The 18,641-nt window shown below is 39.7% G+C and overlaps 1 protein-coding gene across 2 annotated transcripts in view; it reads left to right on the forward strand.

The window, feature by feature from the left end:
• The first annotated feature begins 309 nt into the window (after nt 1-309).
• Fktn (fukutin) overlaps nt 310-18,641 on the forward strand; it is a 53,834-nt gene continuing 35,502 nt past the window's right edge. Inside the window, exons 1-4 of one of the 2 annotated variants that reach the window (XM_028779897.1) lie at nt 310-540; nt 4,437-4,638; nt 13,368-13,427; nt 14,699-14,902. In XM_028779897.1, coding sequence (XP_028635730.1) covers nt 4,534-4,638; nt 13,368-13,427; nt 14,699-14,902 — 369 coding nt within the window. In that variant the 5' untranslated portion in view covers nt 310-540; nt 4,437-4,533. Of the gene's footprint in view, nt 541-704; nt 908-4,436; nt 4,639-13,367; nt 13,428-14,698; nt 14,903-18,641 lie in introns of those variants that run through there. The other variant, XM_028779898.1, reaches the window with a different exon arrangement.

Here is an 18,641-nt window from a genome sequence, read left to right on the forward strand (position 1 = left end):
CGCTAAACGCAAAGATGCCAACCCCAGAACCGTCTTTATTTCTTTCAAGCCCCAAACTGGAAGATAGCATCTTCTAGGCCTGGATGTCAAGTAGGCACTTCAGCTTCATGAGTACATACATCACTTCACAGTGCTCTTTCCCATTCTGTCCACAATAGTAGAATGTGGAGAGAGAAGGAAGAGCGGGAGGGGCGCAAGGAGCGATAAAGGGAGAGAGGGTGGGAGAGAGAGAAGGAATCATTATCCACCCTAAGTTTGCACTTTCTGTGCTGTGTCTGGTGAGCCGCACACTAGGGGAGACCGTTTCGGTTTTCCTAAACTCCAGGCAGCCTCAGGGCGCTGCTGAGGAATGGCTGTCTGCAGATTTCTAAAGGCCAGACAAGTAGCAGGGCTCCAAGAACTTGACAGCAGAAGCGGACACAAGACAGTACCACCAAACCGTACAGGGACTAGCGTACGCCGCTGCGCGCTTGACGGCTTATTTGCGACAGTTGCCGTGGCTGCCGTAAAGCGAGGCCTCCGCCGCAGCCCTAGAGTTAGGTAAGATGAGGACTCCCGGGCTGGGTCTCTGAGCCTGGGCATGGGCGGGTTCCCTCAGGCACGTGTCGCTGACTTATGACTAGCGGTCGTCCACCTTTAGGGTACCCGCCCTACGGCGGCGGGGAGGAGTCCGACGTCGGCCGCAGGTACCATCTGCGAGTCAGTGCACGAGCCTGCTGTCGCAGTCACGGCGACAGATAGTTCCCACATGCCCATGCTGTCCGCCGATCATCCTGACCCGTCTTCGATTTGGGAGGTTTATGGAGACGCTTGTAGAGGCCGGGTTGGGACAGTGACGTTTGAGCTGGGTGGCGAGAGCGGACGATGCGTGGAGAACGATGAGGTGTGAGGATCAGTGTTTGCCAAGGTGCGTCCACAGAGGAGGAACTGCTGCAGCCGCTGCTCTGAGTGCTGAAGTCACAGGGAAAGGAAGGGAAAATGGCAGGGCAGCCACCCAGGGAGGGTTCCACCTGAGAAGGACAAGTTCTGTGTACAGCAGCCAGCTGCAACCGCTTCGAAGAGAGGAGGTGGTTGGTTTACCACTCTCTTTCCTCTCTTCTGAGTCTTCTCAGTGGTCATCCTTAATTCGTTCGAAGGTGTGCTCACTGTGCTCATTTTATTAGCTCTGCAATAATTTTTACTTTCCATTACACGTGATAAGTATCTTCTTTACATACATGTAAAGTGAGAAATGCATTCTCCTTACTGTTTTTAAAGTAATAGCTAAAATGTCACAATTAATTTGTACACCAATATTATCCTGATTTAGGTTCTGTGCCACTGAAGAAGCCAGGGCCTGTGATGCTGCCGAGAGACATCTCTGTTTAAAACTATCCTGTTGCTTAGTTTAAGTGGTTATTACTGTATTATTAATGGATTAGTCTTGCATTAAGTGTAGAGACAGCTCCCCCAAAACAATAGTATATTATTTTGAATTTTAGAATAGTTGTTCTTAGAGGAAGCTTAGTAATGGTAAGCTTAGATGCCAGCTTAGATGTCACTCAGAAGCACCATGCAGTACACTGTGTGTGCTGTTCATCACATGGATGAGGAATAGCTGAAATCTAGAGAGTTTGAGAAATAATCTTATCTAGGACCTGCCCTAGATAGGTCCTAGATAACAGGTTTTAGTTAACAGCAGACTCGTACCATCATCAGTATTGATGGATGTTGCTGATTTTCACAGGTTAGTGGAGAACATCTTGATTGATGCCAATATTTTGATACATTATCTGCAGATGGGGCAGTTGATTCCTATCTCTGTTGAGGTATCTCCCATGGATAGTTGATCTTACGTGATTTCTTCCAGTGCTTGTTTTATGTGTTCAGATTGTTTATGTGGATTGTTTTAAAGCTCCGCACAAAAACTCAGGACTTTAATTAAAATGGCAGAGTAAAAATCCTTCTACTTTATTCAGTCTGAAGTTACCCGGAAACAACATGAAAAATGGGAGATGGGTGGTAACACAGCTTCCCCAAGGCAGATATTACTGTGACCCCAAACTGAAATATTTGAGAAGTGGTTGCCACAAGTAAAAGGAAAATCCTTGTAGAAACAGATCTCAGAACTGATAGAACAGAGTACATGGTTCTCTGTACAGAGGTCTGGACGTACAGGGAAGGTGTGGGAGCAGCCTCAGATGTTTGGCAGCATGAACTAGAAAGAAGAAAAACAAACAGTATATACACAAATGCCCTATCTGTACAGCAGCAAAATGGAGGGGAGATTGTCAGACACTCTTTGGTACCTGTTTCTGTTATCATGAAGGAGTTGTGTCTTAACTTTTCACATGTAACATGTGTTCTCTGTCTTTCTCACATATGCACACACATGTATAAACCGTTCTGTCAGGGAAAAAAAAAAAACTTCCATCTAGTCTAGAACATGTTTCCCTCCCACCCCAGTATCTGAGGGAGCTCAGGTCATTTAAAGATAAGTAAAAGAAAAAGAACATTAAAAATGCTTCAGCAAGAAGATAAACTAGAAAATAAGTGACGACTGTACAGGCCGTAGGGGAAATTAATGAAAGATGGAGAAGTGAGTGGTTAAGGGCATATACTGCTCTTCCCAGGGATCTGAGTTTGCTTCCTAGTACCCATGTCAGGTGACTCACAACTACCACCTGTAAACTCCAGTTCCACGGAGTTCCAGTTCCTCTGTCCTTCATGGGCACCTGCACACGTGTGAACAAACATACCCGTGCATGTACTTATAGTTATAAATCATCTTTTGAAAATCTTTTAAAATGACATTGTTGTACTGTATCTCAGTGGTAACATGCTTGCTAGCCCTGGATAGCAGCATTGCAAAAAATAAGGCAAAGTTCATTGGTTCAAGTGCTAGTAGTTGGTTGTAAGACAGCTGCCTGTCAGAGTTCAGGATGAAAGGACTCACAAGAAGTACCAGCCTATTGAAATGGAAAGTTGACATTCAAGCTTCAGTAAGGTGACATGATAACAGGCTTTGGAAGTTGAACAAACTGAAAGGGGAGTGAAGGAGTTATACTTTACTTCTGGAAATAGATAATCCAATGTCCTAATGAAGTTATTTAAACATAACTTCAAAAAGCTTTCTATAATCGTTATAAGTTGAAAGAACACTCAAAGACTAAAGAAAATGAAACCACCTTCATTATTTAAGTCTAGGTAAACAAGAGTTGCATTTCACTGGTAGGGAATATATATGCATCCTTTGTGCATATGTGGGGCTATGGTATTGAATGTTATCAAGAGAATATTTAGCATTACAGGGCAGTGATATAAATCCTGTAACTTATCAGGGGAAGTAAAGTATGACACACAGCCAAACGTTGCTGACATTGTTTTTTTTAACAATGCTAACACTAACACACTAACAGTAAGTAATGCCTTCACATTCTTTTTTTTTATAAGCTGCAGAGATGAGTGGGCAAAGAGTCTGACAATAGGATCACCGTGGAACACTGTGGAATAAGAACAAAATAGCATAGTTAAGAGACAGAATAAAATAACCAAGTAGAAATAATTAAGAAAAAGAAAGAAACTAGGAAAGAAAGAAGCATAGTTTGTCAGTTTCTTATAACCAGGGAAGAAAAGACAGAAAACTTAGATGTTAAGTAAAAAATGTATTATTATTGAAGAAATAAAGCTAAATACTAGGGGATCTTTAAATATACCTAACTAAGATAATGTATTGGAGAGGAGGTAAGTATATACATACTAAATTTTTTATTCTAAATAGATAATCAGAGGTAATACCCAGGATGAAAGATCAAAATGTTTACCAAAGTCTTCTTTACCCTTGCAAATACCAAGGTCATATATGAACATCCTATATCTCACACACATACACCAAGGTCATATATGAACATCCTATATCTCACACACATACACACCTCTCACAAAACAGCTAGATATTGTGCTCCTTGACTAAAAACTGTCTCACTTTTTTCCTATGGAAGTAGTTCTTGGTGTGGTCAGAAGTAGCATTGACTTTGAACTTGTCAGACATACATCCTGAGGTCCAGAGGTCCCAGGACAGCTCTGTTGAGTCAGACACATTGGAAAAACCTCCTCTCTGCATTCCTTCTTGGCCATAGTCTTCTGTGGAACTGCAGATAGCTTTTCCTTGTCTTTTTATTTTTTCTTTTCTACATTTGCTTTTGATGTTTATTAGTTTGTTTGAGACAATCTTTTTATGGAGCTCAAGCTGGTCTTGACCTCATTACGTAGCCTAGGCTGGCAGTGTAATTGCTATCGCCCTGCCTCAGCTACCAAATGCTGGTGATACGGCCATGTACTGCCATACTTGGGTAAATATAAATGTGTATGTGTGTGTGTGTGTGCTCATGCACGCATTGCCAATAATTATTGAAGTTAATTATTTTTTGTTGCCAAATTGGCTTTTTTCTTTGCAGAAGTATCTGTGGTCACAGAAAACAAGATTCTGTTTCATGAAGAAGATGAAAACAACTGGGTTACTATTAAAAACCACCCAAGAGCAACCACAGACCAATGAGTAGAATCAATAAGAACGTGGTCTTGGCCCTTTTGACACTGACAAGTTCTGCATTTCTGCTGTTTCAGCTGTACTACTACAAGCACTATTTGTTGGCAAGGGTAATTGTCTTTTCTTATTAAACATAATTGTGGCTACATGTTTTCTTAACATATTTAAATTTTAGTATAGAAAATTAATAATGTTTATTTTTTAAAGAAACATGTCTCAGTGGGGTTCTCTTCTTCGTAGGATGTGACAGGCAGTTTAAAATTCAGTTAAATGTTTTTGTAATAATACAATTAAATCAAAAGTAATGTTTCAATAATATTTAACCTATTCACATTTCCCATTGACTAAAAATTATTATTCCTAAATAGTACCAGTTAAGTCACTGATAAGAAATTTTGATAACATATCAAAATTATTTTATCTAATAGTGTATATTTTGATTTAGAGTCTACTGTGATTGTAGTGTAACTTACCCTTGTTGGTGTTTGAGGGATTGAAGTAGTAGAGATACTGGGTTGCAGTCAGGTAGCTGTGAGCAGCAGTGAATGCCTGTCGCTCCATGTTGGGATGAGTACACAGCGGTCCAGGATCTTAGGAGGGATTACCCTCAGTCGGCCGTGGACTAGAGAAGGGGGCCGTTTGCTGCCTTAGAATAAAGAAGGTCTATTTCTGGTAATGCTTGGAGCATTACTGTAGATATATGTCCTCTTGGCCCTCACCACTTATTTAGATGTTCAGATTTTCTGTGATCTACAATGAACTCAATCCAACTATCTAATAATTAAAGGTAAGGAACAAATACACTGTATTTAATAAAGGAATAGGCTTGACAGAAGTTCAGGTTTTTAAAATCCAAACTTTGTTTGGATGTTCTGTCAGGGAGCACAGCTTCTCATATACCTTTGACCCAAGTATAGTGCTTCTTTGTGGGGGAAGGTTGTCATTTTTGACGGACTGGGTGCTCAGCTTCAAGAGGGTCAAACATGGAGCAGTGAGGGAGGAAGGGGACACTTGCCTCGCCAGCCAAATCAATCCTGGCAGAGGTAGCAGATACCACAGCGAGATCACCCTCATATCCTGAAACACAAACTCCAGTGGAATAGTAGCATCGTGAGCATTCCATGGACTCTAATCAAGTACAGATATTCTTCACCCTACAGTGAGGTTACATCCGATAAACTCATTATAGGATCAAACTGTATTTAATATGCCTCATCTACTGAACAGCATAGCTTGCGTAGTACTCTGTTCATTCTCACATGGCTGATAGCTCCACAGCATTGTGAGTTCTGAATAGCTTGCCCAGGGAAAGATGAGATCCTTGACCTCATGAAGGCTGGACGCCCCAGGGGGTGGGAATTTTGAGGGTGGGGAAGTGGGAGTGGAGGGGGTAGGTAGGGGTTACATCCACAGAGAAGAAGGAGGAGGGGTAAGGGGATAGGGAGTTCCTGGGTGGGTGGGGGATGGGGTAAGGGGACAACATATGAAATGTAAATAAAACATCCAATAAAAAAAAAAAGTATGATTTCTATGCTGTGCATAGTAGTACTTTCACACCATTATAAACTCAGAAGGTTGTGAGTCCACCCCCTGTAAACTGGGCTCCATCCAGAGTCAGCATAGAGTTCACACCAAGAAGACATGTTCCTAGGGAAGTTTCAACCATTCATTGTTATTTATTTATTTCTTACTACACCCAACAGGTTAATGTATTTTAATTCAGTGTGCTTATTTGATGTGTATTTACTGATCACTTGTTAATGCACAAGGTCTATAGCAGGAAAACTGAGGTTAATAGGGTAAAGGTCTTACTTTCAAGATGTTCATAATTTGATAGTTTTATCAGTAGTAGTAATTCTTGAGCATGGGTTCTGAGTTGAATCTTAGTTTAGTCATCTGGCTTTCTGCAAATCACCTCTTTAAGCTTTGATTTCTTTGACCGGGGCTCAGTAACGTTGTCAATTGAGGTAGTCTAGTTGATGTCACTTAGTGTTTTCTACATAGTACATGCTAAAACCCGATAGCTTCTAGAAACTTCTGTTTCCTACAAATGGCTTACATTACAAGTTTAAAAATAAAGTTGAGAGGCTGGTGAGAGGCTCAGTGGGTAAGGTCACTTGCCTCTAAGCTAGACAATTGTGAATTCAATTCCTGCAACCTATACAGTAGAGGGAGAGAACTGGCTCCTCAAAGTTGTCCTCTGACTTCCACATATGGGCCATGGCATACCTTCTCTCACCCCTGAATGAATGAATGAATGAATGAATGAATGAATGAATGAAATCATTAGTCCTTGTGAGCCTATATTTTCACTGTTTTATAAATGAGTTAACTGGAATCTAGATAGTTTCTCGCTTAAGGTTTGGAACCTAAAACTGTTATCTTTACTCGTAGAGCCATTCTGATGTGTAAGTAAAACTGTATTTAAACAGAATGTGATCAGATTGGCAAATAGGAAATCAAATGGCTCTCAGAATGCTGCTGGACAATTGAAAATATTGAGCTTGATGGCCAAGCTCAAGACAGAGCACTAAGTGAAGCAGAGCGTGCATTGTGCATTCTAGTCAGATGAGCCACACCAGTGCCTTCAGTAGTCACTGTTCGCATTACCAGTGGCCATCACAGAGTGGCATTCTGGGCTGGCTTCCCATTATGCTGAGTAATTTGTTTTCAGTTAGAGGGAGGTTTGAAAGAAGAAAGATGACAGTTGTTCACAGTGAACAATTTCATATGCCATCATTAGAGTGGGAATTAATCCTACAGCCATGGAGAACCCGTGCAGCAAAGGCTCTCTGAAGATTTGTAAGTTTGTTGCTTACTAAAATTATGCAAAGATTTTCATTTGGTCTTTGACTTTTGGCTTGCTTTATTTTTCTCTGAAGGGAAAATGTACATTATTCCTGGAATGGAAGTATACTGGACATTATCCTAGACTACAGTGTAGTGTAATATGGCAAATTTGAGTAAATATCAACCCCCCTTCCATCCCTCCAGTTTTTCATTACTCAGAAAAAGATAAATTTTTTCTACAGTTTTTTACATATTTTTTATTCTTTTGTATATTCTCAGGTTGTAAATTATTGGTTTTCAAATGGTTTACTAAGACAGATGACTTTCTTGCTGGTAACATTTAGGAGTTCAGTCCATGGAGACCTTGAGAGAGGTATTTCTATGTGAAGGAGATGCAGAAGAAGGCAACTACACAAATAGATAGGGATTCGCCACAGTTAGGGTCTCTCAGCTTTATTTGTGCAGGTTTATAAACAATTGGGGAAAAAAATCATGTATTGAAGACCTTAAAGTTTTTAACAAATTAGTAACCATTTGACTCTAAGTGGGCATGTTTAAGCAGACATACAAATTAAGAATTTGGATTTTGGGTTTTGTAAGAATGTGATTATTGGATACTGTGTATCAGAAATGACAAGACTTTTCTGTCTTAGCATCCTATTTCTAGAATGCCTTCTCTTTAATTATATCCTAGTTGGATCACTGGAGATCAATAGTCACCAATTATTCTTCTACCAGTTCTTTTTAGGATCTGGGTCTGCCCATCTACTTACTTGTGGCCTTTAAGTTTTCAGTATAACTATTGAGTAGGAAATATTTTGAAATATCTATGTGCTTGTTTTCTTAATCCCTTGACTTGTTTTGTTGAAACTATTTAAGCTGAGCACAGTAATAGACTAGAACAGAGTGATGGGTGAAGATCAGCCCTAACTCCCTAAACTCACAACTTGAGGAGCTTTCGAACTAAAGATTAAGGAACATGTAAGAAAATAGACGAATAATTTAGTATTTACTTCTTCTGACTCTAGTGAGTTGGCCTAAGGTTGTTTGTATTTTAATGTTAATATTGAACCTTTAAGATTGATTGTTTTAGAGATAAGAGAGCCTGCATATAAGATGGTGAGTGACCTTGTCTTTATATTTGATTGGTAAATAAAGATGCCATCATCCAATAGCTGAGCAGAAGAGACATAGGTGGGGTTTAGGTTTTGGGAGCTTGAGGTCGGAGAGGAACCATGAGGAGAGAAGAAGAGTGCAGGAGGAGGAAAGAGAAGCCACTGTGGGTTAGGGGTCAAGAGAATGTGCTGCTGAGGGCTGGCCAATTGGACTTAAATGAGCAGGCCAGATGAAACATAGTAAGTAATAACTCAGGTAACAATAGGAAAGTAGATTCTAATCACATAGAGGCTAGCTAGACAGCTGCCCAGCTATTGTGGTGTTTAAGGCTTATTGAAAATATAAAAGTTGTGTGTGTCTTTCATTCAGGAACTTAAATAGGTAAGGCAGCATGGAAATCTTAGGCCAGAATTTAAATAAATTTCTACAAGACTCCATTCTGAATATTTTACTAGCTAAGAATTCTTCTATCCCCTTGTGTTTAGACTTCATAATTCTTATGTACTGTTAGACATATTTCTAAAATTTCAATTTTAGAATTTTTGATCAAATTCTCTGCATAGCATACTTATATAATTCTATAGGTATATAGAATTAACATAAACTACATAGTATAGTATGGAGGATATTCTCTGTTTACCTCTCCAGATCTCTCCTCACCATACTCTATGCCTTGGGAGCTGACCTCTATGGACTTCATTAGATGAGCTCCCTTGCCTTTTGGTTTCCAGTTGGGTTCAACCAATGGGAAACATCAGCTGGAGACTGGAGACTAGGAAGAAGAAGAGGTCAGGTTATTTATTTTCTTGATTCTCTATATGGTCATTGGTTGGCAGTGGCTGCATTTTTCTTATTCATTTACAATTATAGCCACTGGGTACCAGTACCAGTAGCTGTTCTTCCCACTAGATAGAGCAACTATTAAGATAATGAAATTTAAATTCTAGGACCCTTTATTTTATAGATTCATGGGTATATTTTAAAAACTACATACTTTTTGGAACATTTGCAAAATGTACCCTTGCTTTCATTTTCTTACAAGAGGCCATTAAGAACAGATATCCCTCGTGTTCTTATCTTTGACTCTTCAAGTTAAGTTTTCAGGGAAAAAAAAGATCTGAAGAATAACATACTTGGAGGACTGGGTTACTGGATATTTCATGGGTGCACAATATTTTAAGTTGGTCTTAGGGGATGTGTAAGAGTTTTCCAGGTGAGCATGAGGAATGTAGAAGGCCTTTACAACTAAAGAAAAAGTTCATTTGAAAAGAATGAATTGCATATGTGTGTGTGTGTGTGTATGTATCTATGTATATGTATCTATGTATATGTGTATATATGTATGTATGTATGTATGTATGTATATATGTATTTATATGAAGAGTTCTCTGTGTAGATCCAAAGGAAATAGAGTACAAAAATCAAGGAGGAAAGTGTCTGGAATAGCCTGGGGGTTGACATAGTTGTAGAGACTGAGAGGTGAGAGGAGAGTAGATGAGACCGAGGACTTTGCTGTCTGAGGACTTTGCTGTCATTGGGAGTGTTATCGACTGTCATAAGAACTTTGGGTCCTATTGGTAAGATTGAACCATAGGAAGGTTTTGAGCTATTAACATGGCATAATTGTGAGTCTATTTAGGAATAGATTATAGGAGCACAGGCTGAAAGAACTAGTTAAAAGGCGACTATAATGCAGGGCATGAAAGACAGAAGGGAATCAAAAGTTCCTTGTGTTTTTGACCTAGGCAATAGATGTGAGAAGTTGCAGTTTGAGAGAAAAAAACTAGAAGAGCAAGTCTGAAGTATGATGGAGGGAAGGCTTTGCATGTGCCAGTTTTAGGTGCCTAGTTGACATCCTGGTAAAGAATAGACAGATGTATGAGTCTGCAATTCAAAGGAGTACTATAGCTTGGATAGTGTAAGCAGATAGGTGGTATATACAGCTGTAAGACTTGAGGGAGCAAGATGACTCTTTGGTAAAGGCGCTTTCCTGAGTTTGATCATGTGACATCTCTAAAATAAGTAAATAAATATTAAAAGAAGGAGAGGAGGAAGAGAAGAGGATGAAAAGGAAGAAGGGGAGGAGGACGAGGAAGAGGAGGAGAAGCAGCAGAAGCACCAGCTGAGGGCTGGAGATATGGTTTAGCAGTTGAGAACATTTGCTGTTCTTAAAGAGGATCTAGATTTGGTTTCCAGCACCTGTGGGGTGGCTCACAACCTCCTGTAACTCTAGGTCCAAGAGATTTAGCGCCCTCTTCTGGCCTCTGCAGGCACTGTACACATGTGATACATATGTATCAGCAGAATACTCATACACATATAAGAAGTAAATCTTTATAAAAATAACAAGACTCAATGAGATACCAAATATGTGAACATAGATTTAAAAGAGAATATCTCAGGATCTGAGCTTTGGCCCCTTAAGCTCGTTTCAAGGAATTGAGAACTAGCTAGTGAAGCTAAGAAGGAACAGCCAGAGAGACATAGCAGGAGAGTGTAGTATGGGAATCATGAGAGTCCAGTAAATGAAGTATTCCAGTGAAGCAGAAGTTACCAAGTCTTGTTAGATGAAGTGAGGTAAGAGCTAACAACCAATGGAATTAGCTTGTGGAAGTCAATGGTAGAGGAGTGTATGGCAGAGTGAATCTGAGCTCAGGTGATCTCATAGGAAAGAATTAATGACAATGAATGCAACCATTTAGAGTTTTTTATTTGGTTGGTTGGTTGGTTGGTTGGTTGGTTGGTTGGTTGGTTGGTTTTTTAATAGAGGGTTTCCTCAGTATAGCCTTGGGTATCATGGAACTAGTGTTATAGACCAGGCTGGCTTCTAACTCACAGAGAAAAGGCTGTACCACCACAACTATGCAGCATACAGGAGAACAAGAAATTGTTGAGGAAAAGGGCTGTCAAGAGGTTTTTGTTTGTTTCTTATTTTAAGTATTTTTAATGGGAAGAATAATGTTGTATTTATATACTAATAGGAATGGTCCAGCAGAGAAAGGAAAATTGCTGGACAGCCATGGTTAGCTATATGCTTACATGTGCAGACAACTGAGTAGCTGGATTTCTGTTGCTTATCTTACTTTGATTTTTGATGAAGAATCTCACTATATCATCCAGGTTGGCCTAGAATTCATAAAGATCCTTTGGCCTCAGCCTCCCAAATGCTGGGATTATAAGTATGTTAATGTTAGTATGGTGGCACAGAGGAAGACTAGGGAATGACTGCTAATCAGAATGTACTTTGGACAAGGTGGAGTGTTCTAGGTAGAGGTGACAGTAACAACTGTAACTTTGTTTACCACTCTAGTTGGTGCCATGGACCTATGAGAGCAGGCCTGAAAATGAGGTGACTAAAGTTTCACCCATTAGCCACCTTTATTCATAACATCAGACAATTATATACTCTGAGAGTTAAGGAAAGTCATCTGAGTAAAGGTACAATCACAAGGGTCAGCCTCACATGTCAAAAACGTGGTTTTCCCTAGACACACATGAGTAACAGCTTAAGTAAACTCTGTTACCCACTACACCTGGGAGGAGCACAAAACACGTTCCAAGATCACTTCTGTGCTTTGAAGAAACTGAGGGCATAAGACTCTTGTCATAAGAGATTCCTTACAAACTCTCAGAATTCTCCTTGAAGTGTTCCGACAACCATGCATACAGTCAACTATATCATTTAAAGGAGTAGAATTTATGATATATGATCTTAATTCCAAAGAAAGCTATAAAATAATCTACTAGCTGACTAGAAATGTACTTATTCCAAATACAACATATTCAGTCTCCTCTCCTAATGCCCGGCTGTGCTGAAAAGGAATGACTGCCTCCAGTTTCCATCCTGAAGATAACAAAGTTACTCTTTATTTTTGTTGTTTATTTGTCTCAAATGTACATTTTTATTCAAGTGTTGTTAAGTTGCAGATTTTACAAGACACTGAATCCAGCTCTACATTAATTACTCTTTCTCTTTTCCTTTCTCCTCCAGTTAATAAAGTCTTACTTACATTTATTTAACCAAGCACTGTGCCAGACATGGTAATACAAAGACAGCTTGGTTTTGGCACCTGTCCTTGAGTATGCAATTTAATGAGAAGATGAGCGATCGTTTTAAGAATGTTGAATACATTGTATTTGTAGGATGGGGCACTTCTGATTCACATATTTATACTTCACAGGTACAAAAACATTGAAAGCATAGGAGATGTAAAACTTCTTTGAGTTTGAAACAGTTTCAAAGCATTTCAGGGCTAATCATATAAATACTGATAATATTGCTTTCTTCCTTCTGACTCTCTGAACCTGAACATTTAAAAAGGACTGTTAATTTATAAGAAACGTAGAGCATGTGAAATAATAGTGTATATCATGAAAAGTGTGAGCAGTGGTGCCATCTCTCAGCTAGAAATAATGTCACTTGCTTTGCAGGATTGTTGAGGGGGAGTAGATAAGGGAGTAAACCACCTTTTTTTTTTTTTCTTTTAGAAGTATCAAAGAGACCCTGACACTCGGGAACTCCTTACACCTTTTTAAAACTTCCTTTGCCATCTCTTCAGTGTGTGGAGATGATGTTAGGAATATGAAGCTAAGTAGACAAACTCTAATTTCAGAGAGACAGGTGGTTCTAGATGTAATCTCAGGATTTAGGAGACTGGGGCAGGACAGAGAGAGGTTGGGAAAGGGGAGACAGACAGACACAGGAATCTGGATGCAGATGGTTTTTCTTGATGGCCATTAATTGATTCAGAAATGTTCACCCTAACATTGAACTATTTCAATAACTTGTGATACTCTTTCAATGCTTTACATCTTGGGTTGATTGTTTTATAAAATTATATTATTGTTTGCTTCTGAGTATGAAAATAAGCATGTGGATATTGCATGCTGGGCTATTAATTGACTAAAATACGTTTTTTCCCCTCTCTGTTAGAATGGAACAGGTTCTTCAAAATCCAAAGGAAATCGAGTTGGATTTGATAGCACACAGTGGGTATGTACACTAGACAGGAAATGTCAGTTACAATGACGTCTGAAGCTCATGCATTGATCTACTCAAACATGTGTGGAAGGATGGCAGTGACAATGACCACCTTGGCCATGAGGGTAGACCCTCCACCAAGAGCTTTACATATCTCATTTTGTCTGTGTGGAAACCATATAAAGTCAGTATCTATTGCTGTTCTCAGTTTAGCTAGTTAGAGAGAGTAAGGTTATTGTCTAGTAAGTATCCGAATCCAGATGGAAACTTTCCATCTCTAGAATTCTTGTCCACTGAGCTATACTGATTCTCCAAATCAAAGAACACATGAATCAGAATTGATCTACAAACAGAAAGGGAAATTAATAATCGGGAATAAAAATCTCAGTGCTTTTTTTGTAAGAGGAAAGGAACAGATAATGAAATATATACACTACATTTTTTGTTTTACAAAATTTCATAACCTCCATATTGTAAAAATACATTTTCTTACTTTTTTTCTACCTAATGAAACATACAAAACAATGTTGAGAGGTCAGAGTTTAACTGTAACTCAGTTGGTAGAGCATTTGTCTGGCTTGGAGGGGACCCTGAGTTCAATCTCAGGCACTGTATAAACCAGACATGGTAGCAAGGTCAGGAGCTCAAGATCATCCTTACCTTCAAGACACTGTCCAGGCCAGCCTGGCCTACATGAGAGCCTGTGTCAACTTAGCTTCAGTCACTGTTCAGGCCAGCCTAGCCTACATGAGAGCCTGTGTCAACAACAACAGTTTTTAAAGCTGAAAAATAATGCTGGTTTACTAATCAGAAAACAAAAAGCCTTTGATTTAAAAAAAATTCTTTGCCCGGCAGTGGTGGCACACACCTTTAATCCCAGCACTTGGGAGGCAGAGGCAGGCGGATTTCTGAGTTTGAAGCCAGCCTGGTCTACAGAATGAGTTTCCAGGACAGCCAGGGCTACACAGAGAAACCCTGTCTCCAAAAACAAAACAAACAAAAAAAATCTTTGTTTATTTGTTTATTGCTTCTTTGTTTTGTCTTATTATGTCTGTTATTTGAAGAGTACTATAGCCTTGGTTAGCCTGGCACTTTTTGTGTAGACCAGGCTTGCCTTTCAAACTTTGTGATAGTCTCCTGCCTCTACCTCTGGAATGCTGAGGTTACAGGCAGTCATCACCATACTTGCCTTCTGTAGCGACAGAGCACTTGCCTAGTAAGTGTGAGGTCCAGGGTTCAGTATTGACTTAATGGTTTCATAGATTTATTTTCTTCTCAAACAGCGTGCAGTTAAGAAATTTATTATGCTGACATCCAGCCAAAATGTGCCAGTGTTTCTCATTGACCCTTGGATTCTGGAGTCAATTAATAAAAACTTCGAACAAGTGAAAAATACTTCTCAAGGCTTGGCTTCAGAATGCAGATTTTTCTGTGTCCCAAGAGACTTTACTGCATTTGCACTGCAGTATCACCTGTGGAAGAATGAGGTGAGTGACCTGAAAGTGTAAAACATCTACAGTTCTTTTTATAAACTGTACTGGGAATGTTTTCAGCTATAAGATAACTAGATACAATGTCTAGAGAAAAGAAGACATTAATTCTTCTCTGCTGGTGGCCTGCCCGGCCTTAGGGGACTAGAGCTGAAGAGGGATACAGCATTGGATGAAGGACAAAACACTGATGATCTCTGGCCTTTTAACTCTAACTCTACTGGGGCCTGGAAGCTGATGGCTTCTGGAGAGTTAACAAAAACCACCAGCTTCCTTTCTCTTTAATTCCCTATGCTTTATTTTACTTTATAAATTTCTGTGTTTTATTAAATGCTGGAGACTCCACTCTTACTGTTCTGTGCTAAAAATTAACTCTTGGGGCTGGAGAGATGGCTCAGTGGTTAAGAGCACTGACTGCTCTTCCAGAGGATCTGAGTTCAATTCCCAGCAACCACATGGTGGCTCAAAACCATCTGTAATGGGATTTGATACTCTCTTCTGGCATGTCTGAAGACAGCAACAATGCACTCACATACATAAAATAAATAAATCTTTAACAAAAAATCCTTAACTTTTTATTACTGTTCTGTGCTTAAATAAGCACTAAAGACTTAACTCTTTAAGCTTAAATATATGCTGGTCTCTTACTCTATAACTTTTATTAATTGTGCTTAAGTAAGTGCTGAACTCTGGCAAATTGACACATGCCCACATGCTGTTTAGCAGAAGGAGATTAATTAAAGGATTATTTGCTAGAGTGCCTTCCTCTGGCTAGTCAGCCCTGAGCTCCTCCCCTCCCTGGCCAGGCAAGAAGCTCTCAGAGCTCATTAACTCTTTGTGAACCAGAGAGAAAAGGAAAGAGAGAACTTCATTTGCATACACAGTGCTACAGACACATATACATCCATATACACAGACATCACCACCTGTTTCATCTACTCCTCAAGTGTTCACTCAGAGCTACACATAGACAAACAAATGTATACATGTGTACATTTGGCAGATGGATGGATGGAGGAGAACACCCCCCCCCAAGCCAACACTTTATTTCTTTGTTTGGTTTTTTTTGTTGTTGTTGTTTTGAGACAGGGTTTCTCTGTATAGCCCTGGCTGTCCTGGAACTCACTCTGTAGACCAGGCTGGCCTCGATCTCAGAAATCCGCCTGCCTCTGCCTCCCAAGTGCTGGGGTTAAAGGCGTGCGGCACCACTGCCCGGCAACACTCTATTTCTTTTCTCTGGCCTTTTTATAGATAAAAGTTCATAGAAAATCACATCATAGATAGATTGTTACACAAAAGGAGAGTCAGAGAAGGTTGTTGATATTAAGTTCAAAGCAGTGTTTCATTCTGTAAGCTCATTACAATTTCAAAGCAACAGTTTCACATGGCCTTGCTTTATCATAGTGCATACCTGTGGCATCCTCAGATCTGACCTAGAATGAATGTTTTTCCTTGAACACAAATCTTTCCCAAGCCTATTTCTCCTTTAAGTGTAATTGTGATAGCTCATCATATTTCCTCATTATGCAGCCTTTACTTACTATTTATGAGGAATGGGCACATTCTAACATTCTATTCTTTATTCTAACTTTATTACATTTTTTTAACAAAATAGCTAAAACCATCTCCTAAAACTTTCTTCTTAGAATCAAATCAGGAATTCTATAAAATTATTAATTTATCTAAACAGTATTAATTAATGAAAGCTCATCTTTATGTTGATCTATAGGAAATTTGTTCAATAGGGTGGGCTAATGCCCAGGAACACTTAGGCTACATAATAGTGACAGGAAAGGCATTTCACCTACAAGAAGGAAGCCTGAGATGATTCTCTTGGGACCTTGCCTCTCAGAGCTCACCCATCTTAGAGCCTGCAAAAAGGTGGGTCACCTCCAGGAAGGCCACCTGCTAGTGTTAGCCTTTCCTAGAAGGCTCCTGACCCTTTTCTAGTAAGAGGCTTAAATAATGGTGGCTCTTGATGTTAATTTGCCTCCCCACTGATACCAAGGCTGAAGTTCTATCTCCCATTTCCACCATCGTTCCAGCATAACCCATACTGGCATAGAAACATCATAGTCAAGACCAGAGAACAAGAGGCAGGAACAAGAATATCAGCTTTTTGAAGGGAAAATTTTTCTCAGAAGCTTCTAGTAAATTGCTGTTCGGATATTATATTAGGATATTCAGTCTTGACTATAATCATGACCTTGAAGAGGTCAACAAAGATGTTCAGTATCTCCACTAGTGTAGACAGGCAAGCCAGGGTCTTGTGCTGCATTTCTACTCTGTGCTGCAGAAGGTACATCTCAGTGTAGGATTTTGTCTTCAGCACTGTTCCTCCATTTTGTATGTGTGCAGTACTAGTTTGATACTCATGGAATGGTTTTTAGATATTTCCAAAAATTGAACTTAAATTTCTATCCTCCTCATTGTTTCAAGATGAAAGGCAGACAGGAATAAGGAGGAGAGGTGCTTCTTTATTTCAAGTATCTGTCATCATTTTCGTCCAGTCCAGATGTGTTCCCCCACAGTTTACATATTGTAAACTTGATCCCCAGTGCAGAGGTGTAGGGATATAGACCATTTAAGTGGTAGAGTCTGGAGGGAAAGAGATTAAGATAGGCTTGAATCAGAGAAAAATGAGCATCAGTAGTCAGCCATCATGAGAAATGCAGTTATCATTCTATAGCAGATCTGATAAATCACGTTGACTCTAGTAGGTGGGACTCCTTCTGGAGTGGTAGTGTACTGTGGGACAGCCATATATGCTGCAGGTTCCTCTGTTGCCTCAAAGTCAGTGTCAGAGATCTTGTCCCATGGTTCTGCCTAGGCAGTGATGCAGGTGAGAAACAGGTGAAGTGTGTGTATAAGGACATGGTCTTTGTTGGCTTGTTTTTTTCTTGTTTTATATTCTAAAGATGTCTCAACCTTTGGAAAAGTGAGACTGTGATATTTTAAACTTCATTTTTATTTTTAAGCAAAATAATACTGGTATTGAGTTCAAAAGGTCAGATAGTAACACAGACCTCAGTAAGCTAGGGCACTGTCTGCCTCTCCTTTTCCCACTTACTGCGAACCTTGGACCCAATGCCTTTTGTCTTGTTTATTTTCTCATTCAAAAATACTTGTGTGTTACTAGTATCTTACTTAGATAAAGAGTTACGAGAACTCTTATGCATACACGTACCCTCCTACCATCACACATTTTATAGTTACCTGATAGTCAGTCCACCTTATCATGAGTAAATACTCACTAACTGGCTTACTCTGCTCAGAAGATTTTCCTTTTTCTTTGGATTGGTGTTATGACTATACTCTGAGCCAAGCAGTTACCATCTTGGGGAGTTCAGCTGTGCTGTCTTGCAAACAGATCATTCCAGCTGGCCTTGACTGTTTACTCCCTCATGGAGGGATAGAGAGTCTCAACAGCTACCTAACACCTGACTGTAATTCAGGCAATTCTGCCTTAATGGCACCAGGTGAAGCCTCTGGAGAGGGGCTGCAGGACATAAATCATGAGGACATAAACAGGACCATCACTTGATCACTTACAACACCAATGTTCTGACCTCAACCTCTAAATGCCGGTTTATTGATATAGGAAATATTCCTCCACATTTCCAAAGTATCCCTTGAGTGTGGTGCGCTACTTTAAAAGAAAGAAATATACACAGTTTTCAAGACTAATACAACAGAGTCCATGGAAGAAGCAAAGGTCAGCTAGGGACTGGTGAGA

The sequence above is a fragment of the Grammomys surdaster genome, unplaced genomic scaffold (genome assembly GCF_004785775.1).
Source record: "Grammomys surdaster isolate TR1022 unplaced genomic scaffold, NIH_TR_1.0 363, whole genome shotgun sequence".
NCBI lineage: Eukaryota > Metazoa > Chordata > Mammalia > Rodentia > Muridae > Grammomys > Grammomys surdaster.